The sequence below is a fragment of the Macaca thibetana genome, chromosome 9 (genome assembly GCF_024542745.1).
Source record: "Macaca thibetana thibetana isolate TM-01 chromosome 9, ASM2454274v1, whole genome shotgun sequence".
Classification (NCBI taxonomy): Eukaryota; Metazoa; Chordata; class Mammalia; order Primates; family Cercopithecidae; genus Macaca; species Macaca thibetana.
The window spans coordinates 113054459-113074098 of record NC_065586.1 but is presented as its reverse complement, the minus strand read 5'-3'; the positions used below and the strand labels follow the sequence as shown (position 1 = coordinate 113074098).

Sequence of the window (19640 nt, the reverse complement as noted above, 5' to 3'; positions counted from 1 at the left end):
GCTCTGTCATTGATCTTAGGCCATTCTTTTTCTTCTCACTTAATGTGTTCAAAACTTTATATTCTCAACTAAAAATGGTGCTTTGATTAAAGATGAATGTGGGGATTTAGGGTTTTTTTTTTTTTTTTTGGTCAATAAAATATTTTAAGTACACAACTGTGCCCCCTACGTAGTGGATACTATTTCCAAACAGTTTAACATGTCTTCCCCAGTTAGTGAAAGGAGTCTGAATTTCTGGTCGTGACTGACAATCTTGTCTGAAAATAGTTCTTAGCTGAATCCTTCATAAATTTTTTGCTTGTGAATAAAGCAGACGTGTGACATTGAGTCGAGTGTGCAAACCTACTCTACTCTCTACAGGCGGATTTTCTAAATAAACCTCTGATTATAGTACCACAGACTAACAGTGCTAGGAGGAACTTCAGGGAACACCTGCCGAATGCTTTCACAGGACCAAGTGCTGAGCATCAGAAAGGAGAAATCGCTTGTCATATGTCACCTCTTCTGGCTCGTGGGTGTTCCTAATGACCTAGGGAGAACTACCTGGCTCGTGGGTGTTCCTAATGACCTAGGGAGAACTGAAATTTAATTTGGTGGGCTCACGTCTGCTTTTTCTTCCTTACTGTTAAAAGCAGGAGCCCAGCCAGGTTTGGTGGCTCATGCCTGTAATCACACGTTGTGAGGCCAAGGCAGGAGGATCGCTTGAGCCCAGGAGTTTTGAGACCAGCCTGAGCAACATAGTGAGACCCTGTCCCTACAGAATAAAAAAATGAAAGCAGAAGCCCCTTTTCTGCTGCCTCTTCTCCACCCTACCTCAACCTAGTAAGAAGACAACGGGGGTTAGGTGGATTCCCCAGGTTTCCCTGCAGTAAACTTTTGACAGTGTTGTAATGTTGCTTTCCTTTTTTCTTTTAGCAATAGGCGAATATGAAGACCTTAGAGCAGAGAACCAGAAAACAAAGGAGAAGGTTTGTACTTTACCCTTTTTTCCCCCCTTTCTTACATGTGTAAAAGCCTAGGCGGCATAGTGCATTGTTCAGTCACCAATTTCAGTTAAATGTGAATGAGGGTTGTTTTTTTTTCTTTTCTTCCCTTTTCTCTTGCATGTGTGGTTCAAGCTAATACCAACTCCAGGCTCCAGATGGTAAAGAATAGCAGGCATGCCACAGTGGGTGCAGCTCTGGGAGATTAACTACATGGCTAAATGTGCAGCAAGGCACCAGGCCAAGCAACTCAAGTCCCCAGGAATCGTACTTTTCCCCTAACAGTCAGATTTGGGATTCTGTCAGTGGAATTGAACGCTTGATACATGTACTTTGGGACCTAGACACATTGGATCCTGGAGAAAACTCTTTGTAATTAGTCATTGGTATTTTGCCCCAATACCTCCATAAATCATTGTATGTCTGCTTCTTCTATTTATATGAATAATACACCGGAAGTTGAGAAGCATCCACTGTGAAGGTGGGGAAGTCTGGTAAATATTTTCAGGGGCTCTGTCAGTTTTCTTTTAACTGTTAAATAATTGAATTCTACTTACCTTACAAAATGTATCCTTCTTATCACTGAAAATATCTTAAGGTTTGTGAATGCTTGCTAATATATATAGCTAATAAAAAATACATATATATATGGTTTTTTTTTTCTTGTAAATTTAGGGAGCCGACAAATGGAAGAACAGGCTAAGGTCAGAAACGTAGAGGGACTGAATAGCAAATGAAAAATAGAGAGGAAGCCAACTGCCTATTTTTGGTTTTAGATGCAAACAAAATTTACTTTAAAAAATTACTTTGTTGGGTAGGCCAAATATTTCAGAACATAATATCCCTGGTCGAAAATTAGTAAAACAGGTCCTTAGTCGATATTAAGGCAGAAGATAGCCATCACTGCTATAAATTGTGAAACCTCATTTTTAAAATTTCAGAGTAAGAGCTATAATAAAAACTGGCAGCAAGCTAAATACTTGTAAAACGTATGAGATATTTGGGATCCCTTATTGGGCTCTGTAGAATTATATTTAACTTTTTCACTATTAATTTGCCACCTATATAGCTGTAGTATGGTTGGTGATACTAATGGTAAGTACTCTAGTTCAAAGCAGATTATAATGGATTTTTAGATCATTATTTTTCGCCTAGTTTTAAGGCTCCTTTGCTCATTTGTAAATAAATCCTTGGTGTTCTGTGAAATCCTAAGTTTCTTCTCTTGCCTTCATCAGGTCATTCAGGGAATAGTAGGTGGAGGTGATAAAAACATCCATGTTAGAAGGGGCTGGTGCATACATACATAATATGGTAAGAAGCACTTTGGGAGGCTAAGGTGGGAGGATCACTTGAGACCAGGAATTCAAGACCAGCCTGGGCAACATAGTGAGACCCCCATCTTTACAAAAAAGTTAAAAAATTAATCAGGCATGGTGGCATGCACCTGTAGTCCCAGCTGCTTGGGAGGTTGAGGCAGGAGGATCCCTTGAGACCTAAAGGTTGAAGCTGCAGTGAGCCATGATTGTATCACTGTGTTCCAGCCTGGGCAACAGAGTGAGATCTTGTCTCAAAACACACACACACACACACACACACACACACACACAGAGCAGCAGCAGCAGAGTGAGATCTTGTCTCAAAACGCATACACACACACACACACACACACACAGAGCAGCAGAGTGAGATCTTGTCTCAAAACACACACACACACACACACACACACACACACACACACACACACACACACACACACACACACACACACAGTAAGAAAGTCACCGAAAATAGTAGTTTGGCAAGATTTCTAATTCCAGCCCTGTAACCATGCAAAATCACAACTGTCCTGAGGACATAAACAGGTAAGGAGGTTGTTCTTAGATCCTGGGCTCCTGATGCCCCCAAATTCCAAAGTAAACCTAGTTGGTAATGCTTAGGCTGGATACTTGAGCATCTTGCTCTAAGATGCTCAGCTGTTTTCCAGCTCTAGGAGAACAAAGAGGCTGAGATGATACCAGTCATTGAGTCTCTTTCATAGCTGCTCCTGACCCACGGGAAGAACAAAGCAAGTTGGAGGGGTTAATCCAGGAGCACTCTTTGACTTAACCTAGAAGGTAAGAGGAGGGAAAGCAAACAGGTGTCTTCATAAAATAGAGAAAGAAGGATGATAGAAGCAAATGAATAATGTAAGAGGAAGAAGATTAAATTTTTTATTTATTCTTCTTTAATCCTTGCTTACATGTAGACCTAGCAGTGCCCTAAAAATACATAGTAGGTGCTCTGTAAACATCTATTGTTGGTAGAGATGATGGTTGTTTAACTGACAGCCACTTTCTGCGGTGAGGTTTTAAGTGAATCATCCGTTATGCAAGTGGAATTGTAGGTAAAATGCATTTGGTAAAAGGAGGATTATAAATTACCTCAGCCCATTAACTGTTTACATGTTTCTCTGCATAGAGTATGGCCTAATACTTTCATGACATCTGTAGGCATTATTGACCTGCTTCTGTTGTAATTCTTTAAAAATAACTATTAACAGCAACGGGAAGAAAAGAAACGAAAGCAATATGGAATGCTGTGTGGTTGGGTAAAACAAAGTAGAGTGGTTTTAAGTTCACTGCACTCTGTTTATCTTCTGTTAAAAGACTAGCTTGCTTATTACTGCAGATTTTTCCTCAAAAGGGGGGGGCTGTGTTACAAAGGAGGGAAGCATATAATAAAAGCCTTTTATAGAGTGTAGAATGAGTAAAAGCAGCTTTAGTTCCGGAGGTGGTAAATGGAGAACAGCATTTTCTCTGGGAAAGCACTCTCTTGTGCCTGGCTGGGTGAGCTTTGTCCAGTTGACATCAGCAAATACATATGGCCGTCCTTTCATTCGTGGCCCCAAACCAGAGTGCAGTTAAATTGTTCAGGGACAGCAAATTAAAGTAAGACTCCTTTTGCCATGGTTAATTCGATGTAGGGAAATTTAGAATGAACAGAGGAAGCCAAAAAAAAAAAAATTGCAAGGTATTTTTCCCTTCCACATGTCTACTATCTTTGTCACCAGGCCATGAACCTTATCAATGGGAAGAGGTGGTGGATGTGATTCCTTTAGTAAGATCTTTTCCTGCTCTGTTTGGAGTCTCTTGTGTTGGGACAAGTGGTCTGACATGGTGCTCTTCAGGGAAAGCAGTTGTTTAGAGGCTGCATGGAGTAAGAAGCTGCTATAGGACATCCATGCTCTCTCATAATCCCTGTCTCATGCTCCAAACAGTAGTGTGTCCGCTCCATTTCACAGAGGAGAGAACAGTACCGCAGGGCTTGAGTGAGTTTCCCAGTGTTACACAGATAATGGCAGAGTCTAGATTCAAACATGGGTCTTCTGAACAAGATGTTCTTTTAGAAGCAGGTGAACAGTGGGAGCTTATTGACTCTTCTTCCACAAAGGTCCTAACTTTATTCTAATTCTGTATTGTTAGTGCATGAGTTTTCCACAGCAAATTATCAGACTTGATCCTTTTCTGGGTCATTTGTCTTTACCAACTATTGGTTTGTGTTGAAAAACTGAAAGTTGAATATAAATACCAAGTCAATCTTATGTCAAAACATTCACATATGTGTGTATATATGTATGTGTGTACTTGTATATATACATATACATTCTGGCATAATGCATCCCAAGGATAAAAGCAGGAAATTTGGGATAGGGGGAATGGACCAGTGTTTTAATGGATCTTTTCTCTTTTTTTGCAGTTCTTCCATTTTAGGGAAACTGCTGACTCTTTTATGTTTTTTATCAGTGACTTTGAGGATGGAGTCAATCTGACTTTATAAGGAAAGCTCTTTTGAAGGGAAAACTTTTTATTGAATGCCTTCTGAGTACTGGCTTATAAAGAAAAATATATGAAGGTCCTACTCTTGAGTAAAACCACTCTAATGAGGACCCCAAGTAAGCTGACAAATAACCATGATCAATTATGCTGCTCTGAGTGATTGCCTAGAGCATGGCTGGGCAATGGACAAAGAACAAAAAGACAAGGTTCCTACTCTTTTCCATGTGATAAACTTTTACTAGTCTTTAATGCTTGGCTTAATAAATGTCACTTAGGTTTTTCAAAGTCTTCTCTCTCTCTCACAAGCAGAATTTATTGCCTTTTTGGTAATAAGACATCTGCATATTTCTTTATGTATGTATCACATTTATCAAGCAAAATTTATTATTATCAAAATATTAGAGTATAAGCAAATGGTGTGGGTTGCCTTAAAATGTAAACACAATGAATTTTTTTTTAACATCAAGATAAATGGGGATTATGGCAATAGTGCTACTAGCTACTTTCCATTATTTTTTGCCCATTTTCTAAATGGACTTAGCAGGATGTGAAAAAGTAACAGCCTATCATACTGAGGTGAACAACTCTTCAAATTTATATTTTTGGGGTATGGAAAAATAGATGACTATATATTTTGCAGTCAACCAAATAAAATGGTTTACTTTGCTTGTGTAGCAATCACCATATTCAAATGTTAGTCATGCCTCCACAATTGAAGGGCATTCTCTTATGACTCACTCAGGATCTTTGTCATAATCGTTTGGGTTTTTTTCCTATATGGGGGGAAAAGCGTCATTGAGCTTTGAATGGAATAGCTTTCACGTTTCTCAGAGTGGTGGGGGTGGGGCTGTGTGTGGAGAGTGCATAAAAAGAAGGAAATCTGTATAATAGAAGAATGTCTGCCTTTAAATAGTAAGTATTTATGTTTAGTATTATGTTCTGAGATCAAGTTTTGAAATGCATAAATGTTTAAGTGGCTGATTAGAAGTCGTTTGGGTGAGCTACTGTAACAGTGCATCAGGCGGTTCTGTCAGCTTGCCAGGAACAATGAATGAAAAGAGAATGAGACAGACACTTTCCAAGACTTACGTTTCAAGAAGCAGGATATATGATACTGTTTGCATCTTGGCTCAGTTGTCTATTGTTGAAATTTCTTCCTCTTGTGTAATAGTCAGAGATGAAGGTCCCAAAGTATTTTATTAAAAAAAAAAAAATCAATAAAGAAGCCACTTTAAAGAGCAAGATATGCATCCATTATGCTAACTGTTCATGCATAATACATCCACATACATGCAGTTTCTTTGAGACAGAGTGGCAAGTGGTTGTGCCAGAGAAAAAGTAATTACTTAGCAGTTTGAAAGTGAAAATGAGTCTCTTATTAACAGCAATCTATCTAGAAACAAAGAGCAAGGATCTCTGTTCTGATGACATGTGTTTCCATCTAACACACAATACCTAGAATTTGGAGAATGCTGCGAGACAGCTTTGAGGGCAGCTACCACTTCTTTTTTGCCTGTGAAAATTGGAGGGAAAGAACTTTGAATTGGAAGAAAGAAGAACACCAAAAGAGAAAGAGAGTGAAAGGAATTCCATCCTAGTGGGAATGATTTCATGTGTCGTATTCTTCACGGATAAGAGTGTAGAAATCCAGAAAGCACAGTGCTAGCCAGACTTACACAGGTGGAGCAGTAGAATCGTTGATTACTATTAAAAGTGAATTGATGGTCCTTTCACTGTATGCCGAGGACTCTCAAACAGGTAAACAGGTACATTACACACAGTTCTGATGCTGGGCATGTTTACATCTTTAACTGTTGTAACTGGACATTAATGAACTTCAAGAAAAATGGTGTAGCGTTAAACTTCAGATTTAGTGGCGTTGTAACCTCTGCTGTACGTTCCTTAGGAAATGGGTACATATTTTGTTCAGTTCTGGTTTGGCAGTACTTCTCACATTATATCGGGCGTCCTTATGAATTGCTTACTTCATTTGTTGATCTTTCGTGGTAGATCATAAGTTTTTGTCAGAACACATTGTCTATTGTGTTCATGTATTGTGCCCAGTGTTTGACATGGTGGCTGGGCTGTGTGAGGCTGTATAAATTTGTTCAGTTCTCAGAGGAAGGAAATAATGACATTCAATGATTATAGTAGATACTTGCTTAAAAGTCTGATTCAGTCAACTGTAATGTACTTGCCTACGTATAGCTTGTCCCCTATCTTGGTATTGTGCATATGCGGTGCATATATACACTTCTTGGGCCCCGAACTGCCCTGTGTATAGGCTAGCAACCCTCTGATGCATTTGTGCACCAGGAAGACAAGCATGAATATTTATGTTAGTGGAAGTTAGATACAATTCAGAATGCTGAGGTTTTTCTTGCGTAACATATACGTACAACAGAATATAAAGATGTCTTGGTGTCTATATCAGTTATCTGTACTTCTGCTGAGCCCTTTGAAGCAGACATTTTAATGTTGATGGTAGTTGGATGAATATGTGAGAGGGGGATGAATAACTGAGCTGCCCATTTTGGGGAGTGGGTGGTGCAAGGAAGATACTAATTCACACTGGAAAGGCTATTTCTCTGCAAATCAGTCTGCCAATCCTCAGAAATCCTGGTTTAGTTTCAGAAGCCAGGTATCTGCCTGGATGAGGTTCAAGGAAGAGATCTGGAAAATAGCCAGGGCTTCTAATATTAAGGGCTTTCAAAACCAGCAAGGCCAACCTCCGGTCAATTCATCCCTTCATAAAGAGCCAAATAGAGACTCTAGAGTAGATGTAATGTTATCCAGCTTGCTTACATGAGCCAGCAGTTGTGCCACTGGGTTCTACCCCAGCCTTGAGCTACAGAGAATCGTTGGGCATCATAATTAAGTGATGTAGGCCCAAGAACATCTGTTGCTATTGCAAAGTCTTCATGAGCAATTCTCACACAAAAAGAAGCAGTTTTTACAAATGGTGCAGCTGCGTGAGCAGGGTAGAGGAAGGGGTGGGATGGGTGAGGGGCTTCTGTGTGGTGTAAAGATGAAACATTCTTCCAAAAAGGCCCGTAATCCTGGCTGACTTCCCTCTGTTGGTAGAATGAGAGAAAATTTGCAAGTTTCTTTTCTGGGCTCACCTAAAAAGATGAAATAAGTGGGTGTTTGGATTTCTGCTTTTAGTAAATGCGTACATCCTCCATATTTTGCTCAGTTCTGGTTCAGAATAAGTAAGCTGCATTTGCAGCATGTGTAGACTCTCCCCACCCCCAACTCACACCCCTTTCAGCATAACAGATGGTAAATTCTGTGGCTGCCAGTTCTAGCATAATGTGGTTGCAGAAAATAGAAAGCAAAGCAACATGAAGACCCCTGATAGAACACAGCTGGGGATGGGAGACAGCTTGTGAATCTGCTGATGATAACCATAGGATTAGTGTGAACACATATAGCTGGACTATAGAAATGGGCTACCTGCATGTTGGAATAAAACTGATGTTGAGACCTGTTATTAACCTGAGCTTGTCTCCCTGGGCCTTCATAGCAGAGAGCATGGACCTAATGTTTTTCTTCTGGGCAACTAGTACAAGCCTACCTGAAATTGTCATGCATCACATTAGTGGTTGTGTATGATGTCAACTGGTGACCTTTTTCAGATTTGACTAGATAGAGCACCATTCCTGTTTAATGCTTTTGTCATTCAAAGTCTCACTAAAAACTCTGGCTGTTTGAAGCAAGAATTGAATAAACCTCTAATTCCTTTAGGTAGAGCTTTGAGAGCTACATAGAGGGAACCAAGTGACATTAAGGCAGGAGCAACACTCCCAAGTACCAGATTTTAAATGAAGACAGTTTTTTACAAGACATCTCACATTTTTCAGATATGCCAGATTAAGAAATATTAAATTAATTTGAAAGTAAAGCACCAGATATATTTCACTTGGCAATCATGACTCAGGAGTTTGAGCCTAGTTGGAAACTAGGTTTCTTTTTGTGCCTTATGCTATACTGTGCGTTGTTGGAGGAAGGTAGACAGACTGGTAGGGGTGGTGGGGAAGTCTAGAACAAACAGAAGCCCATTCTAGAAAATGACAGGAACATTCCTGAAACCGCTGGCCAGAGGTCTCCTATCATTAAGGGTTATGATGTCTAATGTAGTCCCCTTGGGTTGAGGAAGGAGCTAAGAAAAGCCGATATGCGAATTTAGAACTCTACTATTTAGAATTTTAAACACCAAAAAATCATAAATGTTGTTGGTTTAAGCTGGAACTACAGACTGTGTTAGACAGAATTATTATTATTTTTTACAGAGGATGGGATTGCCACAGGAAAACCTTAGTCAAAGAAATGCCTTCTCCTTTAGGAAATAAGTTAGGTCCAACCTAACTCATTTTGACTGGGTGAGGCATCCTGAGTCAGGATTTAGTAACCAGATTTGCTAATTTAACACTGTGTACTTGCTTCATGTTCTCTTGCCAGAATACATTTACCCATATGAGTAGGGACAGTATGACATTTCAGTGGTTCTTTAGCTACTAAAGGGGAAAACTGAACTGCAAGCTTCTTACTTTGTTATTTTTAAAAATATTTTGAAAGGACAGAAAAGGGCAGAGGATAGTATAACAAATACCCATTGCACAGAACTGTTCTCTTGAAATTCGGAAACAAGGAATGCAGCAGATACAACTGAAAGTTCTCATCATTTCTCATCCCATTCCCCTCCCAGTCTCCTAAGAGACAACTACTGTCATAAATGTTATATATTTCTTCTCATTTCATATATTCTTTGTTTTTTGAGACAGAGTCTCTCTCTATTGCCCAGACTGGAGTGCAGTGGCACGATCTTGGCTCACTGCAAGCTCCGCCTCCCAGGTTCACGCTATTCTCCTGCCTCAGCTTCCTGAGTAGTTGGGACTACAGGCGCCTGCCACCACGCCCGGCTAATTTTTGTATTTTTAGTAGGTATGGGGTTTCACCATGTTGGCAAAGATGGTCTTGATATTTCGACCTCATGATTGCCTGCCTCGGCCTCCCAAAGTGCTGGGATTACAGGCTTGAGCCACCGCGCCCAGCCAACATGATGGTTTTTAACATTTGTGTTGATACATATGGCTTTATTCATTCATTTTCACTGCTCTGTAGTGTAGTATATGAACATACCATGATATATTATTATTAAAAATGTGGAACATTTTTGTATATGTTATATATTACTAGAGATTCTCTGGGTATATACACCAAGAAGTAGAATTGCTGAGTCATAGGAAAGTATGTATTCAATTTTGATAGAAGTTTATTTCCAAAGTAATTATACCAATTGACACATCCATCAGTGGTCTGTGAGAGTTCCTGTCTCCTGGTATCAGATTGTTTTCAGTTTTTGCCAGTCTAATAGGTGAGAATATCTCACTGTTTTAATCTGGATTTTTCACATTATCTGACATCATAATTTTTTAGCTGTTGAAAATTGGAGGCCGGGCGCGGTGGCTCAAGCCTGTAATCCCAGCACTTTGGGAGGCCGAGACGGGCGGATCATGAGGTCGGGAGATCGAGACCATCCTGGCTAACACGGTGAAACCCCGTCTCTACTAAAAAAATACAAAAAACTAGCCGGGCGAGGTGGTGGGCGCCTGTAGTCCCAGCTACTCGGGAGGCTGAGGCAGGAGAATGGCGTGAACCCGGGAGGCGGAGCTTGCAGTGAGCTGAGATCCGGCCACTGCACTCCAGCCTGGGCGGCAGAGCGAGACTCCGTCTCTCAAAAAAAAAAAAAAAAAAAAAAAAAAAAAAAAAAAAAAAAAAAAAAAGAAAATTGGAATTAAGAACATCCAAAGGGATGAAATTCCAGTATATTTATCTGGCAGGTTAGCAATCAAATATAATTTAAAATTGTGCTTTATTCATAAGGCACTCTTAGGGAATAAGGTATTCCCAAGATATTAAATTTTAAATTACTACTCTAATAGCTAGGAATTACTTTTTAATGTTTTAGCTACTTGTGGTGAATATCTTGTTATATGTCCCTGTTTTATGAAATTCAAGATATACTGAATTCAGTCCTTATAATAATAAACATTAGGTTTTTAAAAAAAATTCATTAATGCCTCCTGGGCCTGTCGATACTGGAGATACTTGTTTCTATACCAGATACCCTAAAAGGTCCTTATGCTCTAATGGTTATTTTTGCCTTTTATGGTCTTGCCTTCCAAAGTCTTTTCAGTGAGTTCTCTCACCTTAAAAATCAGTTTATATAAATGATAATGTGCTTAGTATGGAATATTTTATCTTCTCTCCTTTTAATTTGGTACCTTCCTCTATTCAGAATTCTGAGGACACATGGATCATGTTTTCTTGGGTGAGAGTGTGTGCCATGTGGCTGTCTCTTGCCCTCATGCAGTAGTCTTTCTTTTGAGTCAGAGTCTCGCTCTGTTGCCCAGGCTGGAGTGCAATGGTGTGATCTTGGCTCAGTGCAACTTCCGCCTCCTGGGTTCAAGCAATTCTCCTGCCTCAGCCTCCCAGGTAGCTGGGATTACAGGTGCCCGCCACCACGCCTGGCTAATTTTTGTGTTTTTAGTAGAGACAGCATTTTACCATGTTGGCCAAGCTGGTCTCTTTGACCAGGCTGGTCTCGTACTCCTGACCTCGTGATCCGCCTGCCTCGGCCTCCCAAAGTGCTGGGATTGCAGGCGTGAGCCACCACGCCTGGCCCACGGTAGTCTTTCCATTCCCTCCCAAGTATGCACCAATGTTCTGGATAGTTGAAACTGTTTGGAATCAGACCTGTAGATGAGTGACTATGTACAGCATTAGCCAACATAAAAAGAGGTACAAACATTCTCTTAAATCATGAATATATTTTAACTCAAGGATGTTAAATTGGGCTGTTACTGAGGAGATAATGAGCAGGAAGGTGACTCATATCTTAGAAGGTCTGAGAAAATTGGCCAGATACAAATGGCACAAGCACCATGCTGGCTGAGCAGTACCAGTTCTATATGACCATTGATGGTTTTCAAAGGTTTTACATTTTGTTTTGTTTTCAGAAAATTGCTGCTGTTTGTAAGTTTGCTCTTGCTTGCCTTTTCAAACTTAAAATTTATGATTGAAGTTTAACATTTGTTTACCTCTCTCATTTCAGTGTGACAAAATTAGGCAAGAACGAGATGAAGCTGTTAAAAAACTGGAAGAATTTCAGAAAAGTACGTAAGCATTTCAGTGGAATTATTATAACACATATAGCGTGTTGGGGATTATGTGAGTAGAAATATACCCTGTTTAGTTGCTAATATCCTGGTCATACAATCAAGAAAGCAAGACTTCTTTCTATTTGTCCAAAAATGCCCAGGCATCACTTTAAGTTTTAAAGAAATGGAATAAGCATAATTGTTTTATCAAGGGTGTTAGAAAAACCTGTACTTGTTATAAAACAGTTTAACTATACATAAATGTTAAAGGAGAACAAAAATGGCTTGTTGGCTCCTTGAAAAAGGCTAATGCTAGTACTTTATAGTCATTCCTTGTTGGTCTTTTATTTGTGTAGTAAAAAAATGTAATCATGCTTTGAATTCAGTTTTGCAGCCTGCTTTTTTCAGTAAACAGTACTTATGGTCATATTTTGCATGTCAGCACAGATGTACATCAGTTTTGTTTTGTTTTATTTATTTATTTATTTATTTATTTATTTATTTATTTTGAGTTGGAGTCTCGCTCTGTCACTAGGCTGGAGTGCAGTAGCAAGATCTCAGCTCACAGCAACCTTCACCTCCTAGGTTTAAGCAATTCTCCTGCCTCAGCCTCCTGAGTAGCTGGAACTACAAGTGTGCACCACCATGCCCAGCTAATTTTTGTATTTTTAATAGAGATGGGGTTTCACCATATTGGCCAGGATAGCCTCGTGATCCGGCCACTTTGGCCTCCCAAAGTGCTGGGATTACAGGCGGGAGCTACTGCGCCCGGCCTGTACATCAGTTTTAATTGTTGTCTGTAGTATTCCATTATAGGATAGTACCATAATGTATTTAATTATTCTTTCACTGATAGATTATTCCTGGTTTTTAGCTATTATCAATAATGCCATGGCGGGTATTCTGACACTTACATCTTTACAGTAATCTAAATAGTTCCTGAGGTTAATTCATAGAAAAGGAATTATACTGGAGATCCACTATATGGCATTGTGCCTATAGCTAATAATACGGTGTTGTATACTTAAAATTTACTAAGAGAGTAGATCTTATGTTAAGTGTTGTTACTACAAAAGAAAATAAGTAAATAAAGAGGGCAGAAGGAAACTTTGGGAGGCGATGGATAGGTATACAACCTTGATGGTGGTGATGGTTTCACAGGTGTATAATTATTCCCCAAACTCATCATGTTGTATACATGAAATATGTATGACTTTTTACATGTCACTTACTTATACTTTATAATGTGGTTCAAAAATAGAGAAAAGGAATGATAGCTTCATAGAACTTAAACATTTTTAAGAGTGTGAATGTTTGAAATAGCCCTCTCACTGAAGAAAGCTACATTCCCACCAAAGTTGTACTTTCCAAATTTTTGCTGGTTTTTTTTTTTTTATGTGATGTAAATCTGTTATTTATCCCCTAAGACAACATAGCTGATCAGACCCAGAAGGATCAGATGGAAATATGTCCTAGGCAAAGGCTCAGACCGTAGCAGGGAAAGTGGCCCCTTCCCCTGGAAACAAGGCCTTTCTCCATCGTTCTGCAGATGCTCTATCAGTCAGGGTATTTGATTATTTATGAAGAGTTGATTTGGTAACTACACAACAGAACATTTTATTCTAGGTAAAACAGCTATACAAATGAAGCATTATGGTTAAATTTCAACAACAAGTTTATTTCAGTGTCTGATTGTAACAGAGAACATCCCAGGGGAATCTTGCTGATATTACCTGTCTTTGGAGGCCAGTATGCTATGCTAGAAATACCTCTTATTTGCAAATGTATGAATTCCAATTATATGGTACTTTTTAACTTATGGAATGTATTTACTCTGAGTCACATCTTAAAGAGTTATACCACTGGTGTTGTTACCAGTTAATATGCTTGAATTATTATTATTATTATTATTTTTTTTTTTTTGAGACGGAGTCTTGCTCTGTCCCCCAGGCTGGAGCGCAGTGGCCGGATCTCAGCTCACTGCAAGCTCCGCCTCCCGGGTTCAGGCCATTCTCCTGCCTCAGCCTCCCGAGTAGCTGGGACTACAGGCGCCCGCCGCCTCACCTGGCTAGTTTTTTGTATTTTTTAGTAGAGACGGGGTTTCACCGTTTTAGCCAGGATGGTCTCGATCTCCTGACCTCGTGATCCGCCCGTCTCGGCCTCCCAAAGTGCTAGGATTACAGGCTTGAGCCACCACGCCCGGCCATGCTTGAATTATTGATAGTGGATTGGTGTGCAGTGGAAATAGTTCAAGTTCCTTATGATTGGGCTTATAAAATATTTTGGTGTAGGTAGGCAATAGGGACTTTGCCTCCTGCATTATGCAAAACCAGAAGCAACATTCCCCAAAATCAGTCTTCAAAGTAACATGTAAATTCTGCTTTCATCTGCCCTTTCTCTTTTCCCTTTCTTTGTCTCTTCCTCTGAATACCTTTGATAGTTTTAAAAATTTACATTTTTCGTTATGAGCAACTCAAATTAAAGCCTGAGGGGATTGACTGGAAGATTAGTACAACTATCTGTATTGCTGTATGCATTTAGTTTTTACCTTTGCTAAGTGTGTTTAATTAACTTAAGGTTTGGATGTTAGGAAAACAGAGTGCTAATTCTTTTTTGCTTACTCTCTTGGTAACTCACAGAACATCAGAGTGCCAACTCTTTACTCAGTCTCGAAAGGAGAGAAAACGAGGACTTGGCCGGGCACGGTGGCTCACGCCTGTAATCCCAGCACTTTGGGAGGCCAAGGCAGGTGGATCGCTAGGTCAGGAGATAACAGCATCCTGGCTAGCATGGTGAAAACCGCATCTCTACTAACAATACAAAAAATTAGCCAGGCGTGGTGGCGCGTGCTTGTAGTCCCAGCTACTTGGGAGGCTGAAGCAGGAGAATCGCTTGAACCCGGGAGGCGAAGGTTGCAGTAAGCCAAGATCTTGTCTTTGCACTCCAGACTGGTGACAGAGTGAGACTCCGTCTCAAAAAAAACCCCAAAAAACGGAAAAATGAGGACTAAGAAAACTTTAAATGTTTGTCAGAAAACTGTATCTAGGATAAATAATTCATGGCTTTTGAGCAGAGGGTAGCATTTCAGATTTGGAAGGGAGTAGGCAGTATTTTTATCACCAGTGAAGAGCATTAGTTTGTGTGAATCCAAGTTTCTGCATTAATAAAATTGGTATAAATGACCATGCTTCATAGACCGTTTGAGGGTAAAAAAAGATAATCTGTATAAAAAATGCTTAACACTGTTCCTGGCATATAGTAAGTGCTCAATAAATGTTAGTTGCTACTACCACCATCTCATCAACTAAACTATCCAGTGCCTGATTGCCCTTCAGTATTAAGAGTTCATATCATTTACCTTTAGGGAGTTAGTTCCTTGACACCAGGCTCCACATTCGGACAGTGGTGGAGGAAAGTTTCTTTTGGTGCTGAGTTGAAATCTGAAATCCCTGTAATGTTTACCTACTAGGCCTATGTCTTTTTTATTTGAGACGGAGTCTCATTCTGTCGCCCAGGCTGGAGTGCAGTGGCGTGATCTCTGCTCGCTGTGACCTCCGCCTCCTGGGTTCAAGCAATTCTTGTGCCTCACCCTCCCAAGTAGCTTGGATTACAGGTGTGTCCCCTGATGCCTGGTTGTTGTTTGTGTTATTAGTAGAGATGGGGTTTCACCATGTTGTCCAGGTTGGTCTTGAACTCTTGACCTCAAGTGATCCTTTTGCCTTGGCCTCTGAAAGTGCTGGCGTGAGCCACCACACCCGACCTAGGCCTAGGTCTTGCAGTGTAGAGGTAACAGCTGCATAAGGGTTAGGAAAAGCTTTGTTTGGCCGTAGGGCTCTACTCTCCCTAGCTTAGCATACTTTTCCCAGGATAAATGTTTTTATCCATATGTCTATGTCATTTTTGATCCTCTGCCAGCTCTCTCTGAGCCTTCCTCCTACACACAAAGAACACCACCACATAGCAAAGCTGCATTCCCTAGATGGATTCCTGTGAAAGGAGAGCTAGCTAAAGACCTTTCATATCTTTTCTTTTGTTTTTCTTTTCTTTTTTTTTTTTTGAGATGGAGTTTTGCTCTTTTTGCCCAGGCTGGAGTACAATGGCGTGCTCTCAGGCCACTGCAACCTCCGCCTCCCGGGTTCAAGTGATTCTCCTGCTTCAGCCTCCCAAGTAGCTGGGATTACAGGCAGCTAACTTCGTATTTTTAGTATAGAGGGGTTTCACCATGTTGGCCAGGCTGGTCTTGAACTCCTGACCTCAGGTGATCTGCCTGCCTCAGCCTCCCAAAGGGCTGAGATTACAGGCATGAGCCACTGCGCCCAGCCCCTTTCATATCTTTTCAACCACAATGCTAGATCCATTAATCTGTTTTAAGGACACACCCATTTTCCTACATATGTGCCAACTTTTATGGCTGTTTCTTTATCGCATGGAAAACTTTTAAAGTAGTCTGATGTTGAAGAAGAATTTGTAATATGTTCACCACATATGCTTTAGAGATTTTCTACATCTAAATATCTCTGGGAGTTGGAGTTGGGAGAGGAGATTTGCTGTAGAAGCAACATCATTGGTGGTGACACCTTGTATAATTAATTTCAAAGGACTATAGAAAAGTAGCGTCACCTAGAAGTGGTTTTAGCTGGGCTTTACCGGTTAGAGCTCTGTGATTTAGAATATGTTATTTAACTTCTCTGGGCCTCCGTGTTCTCAAATATAAAATTGCTGTGATCATCCCTACGTTATAGGATTGTTGTGAGGCTTCATGAGGGAGGGAACACATGTAAAGAGTTTAGCACAAGGCTGAACACATAGTCAGGCTCAACAAATGATGATGGTAGTTGTTTCCTAAGCAATTCTATACTACAGAGAACATTCTTATAAAAGGCTGTTCACAGATGAGCTTAGGCCTTCAATCCTTCAAATAGACACTAACACGAGCACCTACTTTGCATGTAGCATTGTGCTAGGTGCAAGAGAATCAGATGTGTAAAACAAAATCCATGCTCTAATGTTCATAGTGAGTAGAAGATAAAAACAAGTAAAAGAAAAAAAAAAAAAAACGGTTACCCTACAATGTGATGTGTACTGCACTGCCATGTATGTAAGACTGCTTTGAAGTCATAGTTGAAGAGAGACAAACTTTGCTAATTCGAGTAGACTAATAGAAACAATAGTTGACGTACTTTTATGTTATACCTCTGAGTTCTCAGGGTCATTTATATTTTCTTACTATGAAAAATTTCAAAGTTATGCAAAGGGGAGAAAATAATGTAACAAATCCCCATGTTTCAGTTTTCCGGCTGCAACAGTTGCCAACTCACAGCCAGTCTTCCATCTGTACACCCATACACCCACTGTCACTGACCTCGGATTGCTTTGGAACTAATTCCAGTCATCATAGCATTTTACTGTTTACTGCCTGGAAATATTTCAGTATGTATTTCTGAAAGATTTTTCTTTTTAACATAACTGCAATATTATGGACACTTTATTAAAAGTTCATCTTTTTTCTTTTTTAAACCTCATGTCATCCGAATATGCAAATATGACAGGTACAGTGGCCATGGATTGTGGATATCCTGAGACAAGCCCAATTCAGCACCGCAGGGCAAGTTGTTACATGAATATCTAAATGCTTAAAAAACTTTTATTCTTTGAAATGTGCAAATAAATTTACATATTAAAAATAGTTCTGTTTTGCATCACGTGACTTGACTTTTGGTTTTGGAAATGGGGTCATGCTTTTTGAAGATATAATCACCCTTTGAAATATATTCTTCCCTTATGAACCTAGAAAGTTGGTAAGTAGGTTTGTTATGCTACCAATTTAGCACTGGAAGAATTTCCTAAACTAAAAGTTAATGTGCAATTTAAAAAATGTCTACTGTTCTCTCTTTGAGAAGAAATAAAAATCCCGCCAGATGGAGTGTGCCAAATCAGAATTGGAGAAAGTGTGAGCAAGGACTACCCAGCTATGTTTATGAAGTTAAATCACAGAGCACCTTTTTACAAAATGTTTAGAAAATAAATTTTTTTTTTTTGCTTGTTGTTTTGTTTCCTATTCGCTAGGCCTAAACCTCACTACTGCAGAATGAATTTTCTTACTCTTTCAAGAGCAAGAATGTTATTGAATAAAAAGTAAGATTCCTATGAAAAATGCAGAGTGTTTATGTTTTTGTTAGATAGTGGAAATACCAGATTGTGGCAGAAGATGTCAAGTAGTTAAGGCTAAAAATTCAAAGTCATATTTGATGTTGTAAAAATTGTATAGGTTTCTTTTCTCTTTCCTTCACATTTTTGAAGAACCTACCTTGTAAACATAGTGATAAAATGCCAGGAATATTAGGATTTTAAGGAAATAATAGAGCCTATTATTTAAACTACAATATAAAAGGCAATTATATTGATGAAGAGCTACATGGGCTTTGTGTGTGTGAATAAACTTGGCCTGTGTTCAGCTTCTATTTGTTCTTCTGGCATAAACACATATTGTGTGTGATTCCAGTTTAATGGGGACCCGTTTGTATGCCAAGCAGCTGCATTTTAGGACCTATTGCGTGATTTCATAGCTCTCTGAAAATTGGTTCTATTCAGAACAAGAGATAGAAGAGAAGAAGGGGGGTGATGTGGAAGGGAGGGGGAGCTTCAACACACAATCATTTCTTTTCAATTGGAGCCAGAAAGGTTGATGACAACATGACCATTGTGTTATAATGATAAGACCACTAAGGCATCTGTACCTCTCATCAAGGCTTTCACACAACAGCAGATACAATTTAATTCACTGCTCTGTCAGCAGTGCTGATACCATTATGCCGTCTGTCTCCACAGTTATAATCACTGTCCTCTGAGAAATGCAGTTGAAATGATCTTGAGCAGTCAAAGAAACTCTCAATTAAGGCTGCCACTTCCAATGTGTCAGATTGTGTCTTATGCACTTGGTACAATTTTCACTTCCAATCCTGTTTATTTACAATGTCTACCAGTAATTACGCTTAACGTGTCATTTAGTGAGGGGGGCCCCTGCCAAGCCGATTGTTGGGTGCTGCTGTACCATTGAGTGGGAGTTTCTCGAAGTCAATGCCATCAGCAGCTTTTAGGCCCTGATGGGATGCAGTAGTAATGTTGATAATGCAAGTATCGTGCTCATCAAGTCATAATTAGATGCCACTCAAATGTGCCACTTGTAATAACAGTGTTGATTCATGTTTTTCTCGGTGACTGCAACTACTAATTAGTTAAGTGGTTTTTGGTTGGCCTGCATTTGCTGCAGATTATTATTACCCCTGAAAAAATGTCAAGGTTAGAGATGTTTCTGGCCATTTAGTGCTGCTTTATGAATTTGAATATTAACATAATAAGAACTTTGGACAGACTTAGGAAGTAATACATTTTTGTATTTAATTTGGAGAGAAATTTTTTCCCCTGAGTTTAATCATAATTGCAGGTTAATTAAGCTTAAATGAAGCAAAAGTAATCTCTCTTTGTGTTATGTGAGCCCAGTGCTTTTTGCCTAACTTTGTTGGGTTTCACATTTGGGTTTCCTTTAAATTTTTTTTTTAAGCCAAACAAATAACAGTAAGTATACTGTCTACATTTAGGGTTGAGATTCTGAGAGTTTTCATTTAACTAGAAATATGGGTGGAAGGAATTGGCATTTTTCTTACTTGATCTTCAAAATA

General features: G+C 39.5%; 1 protein-coding gene across 2 annotated transcripts in view; it reads left to right on the top strand.

Annotated features, from left to right (window-relative positions):
* Positions 1-19640, top strand: part of SHTN1 (shootin 1) — a 905549-nt gene that overhangs the window by 810585 nt on the left and 75324 nt on the right. For both annotated transcript variants that reach the window (XM_050803967.1, XM_050803968.1), the window contains 2 exons: positions 916-968; positions 11916-11976. In XM_050803967.1, coding sequence (XP_050659924.1) covers positions 916-968; positions 11916-11976 — 114 coding nt within the window. The remainder of the gene's footprint in view (positions 1-915; positions 969-11915; positions 11977-19640) is intronic.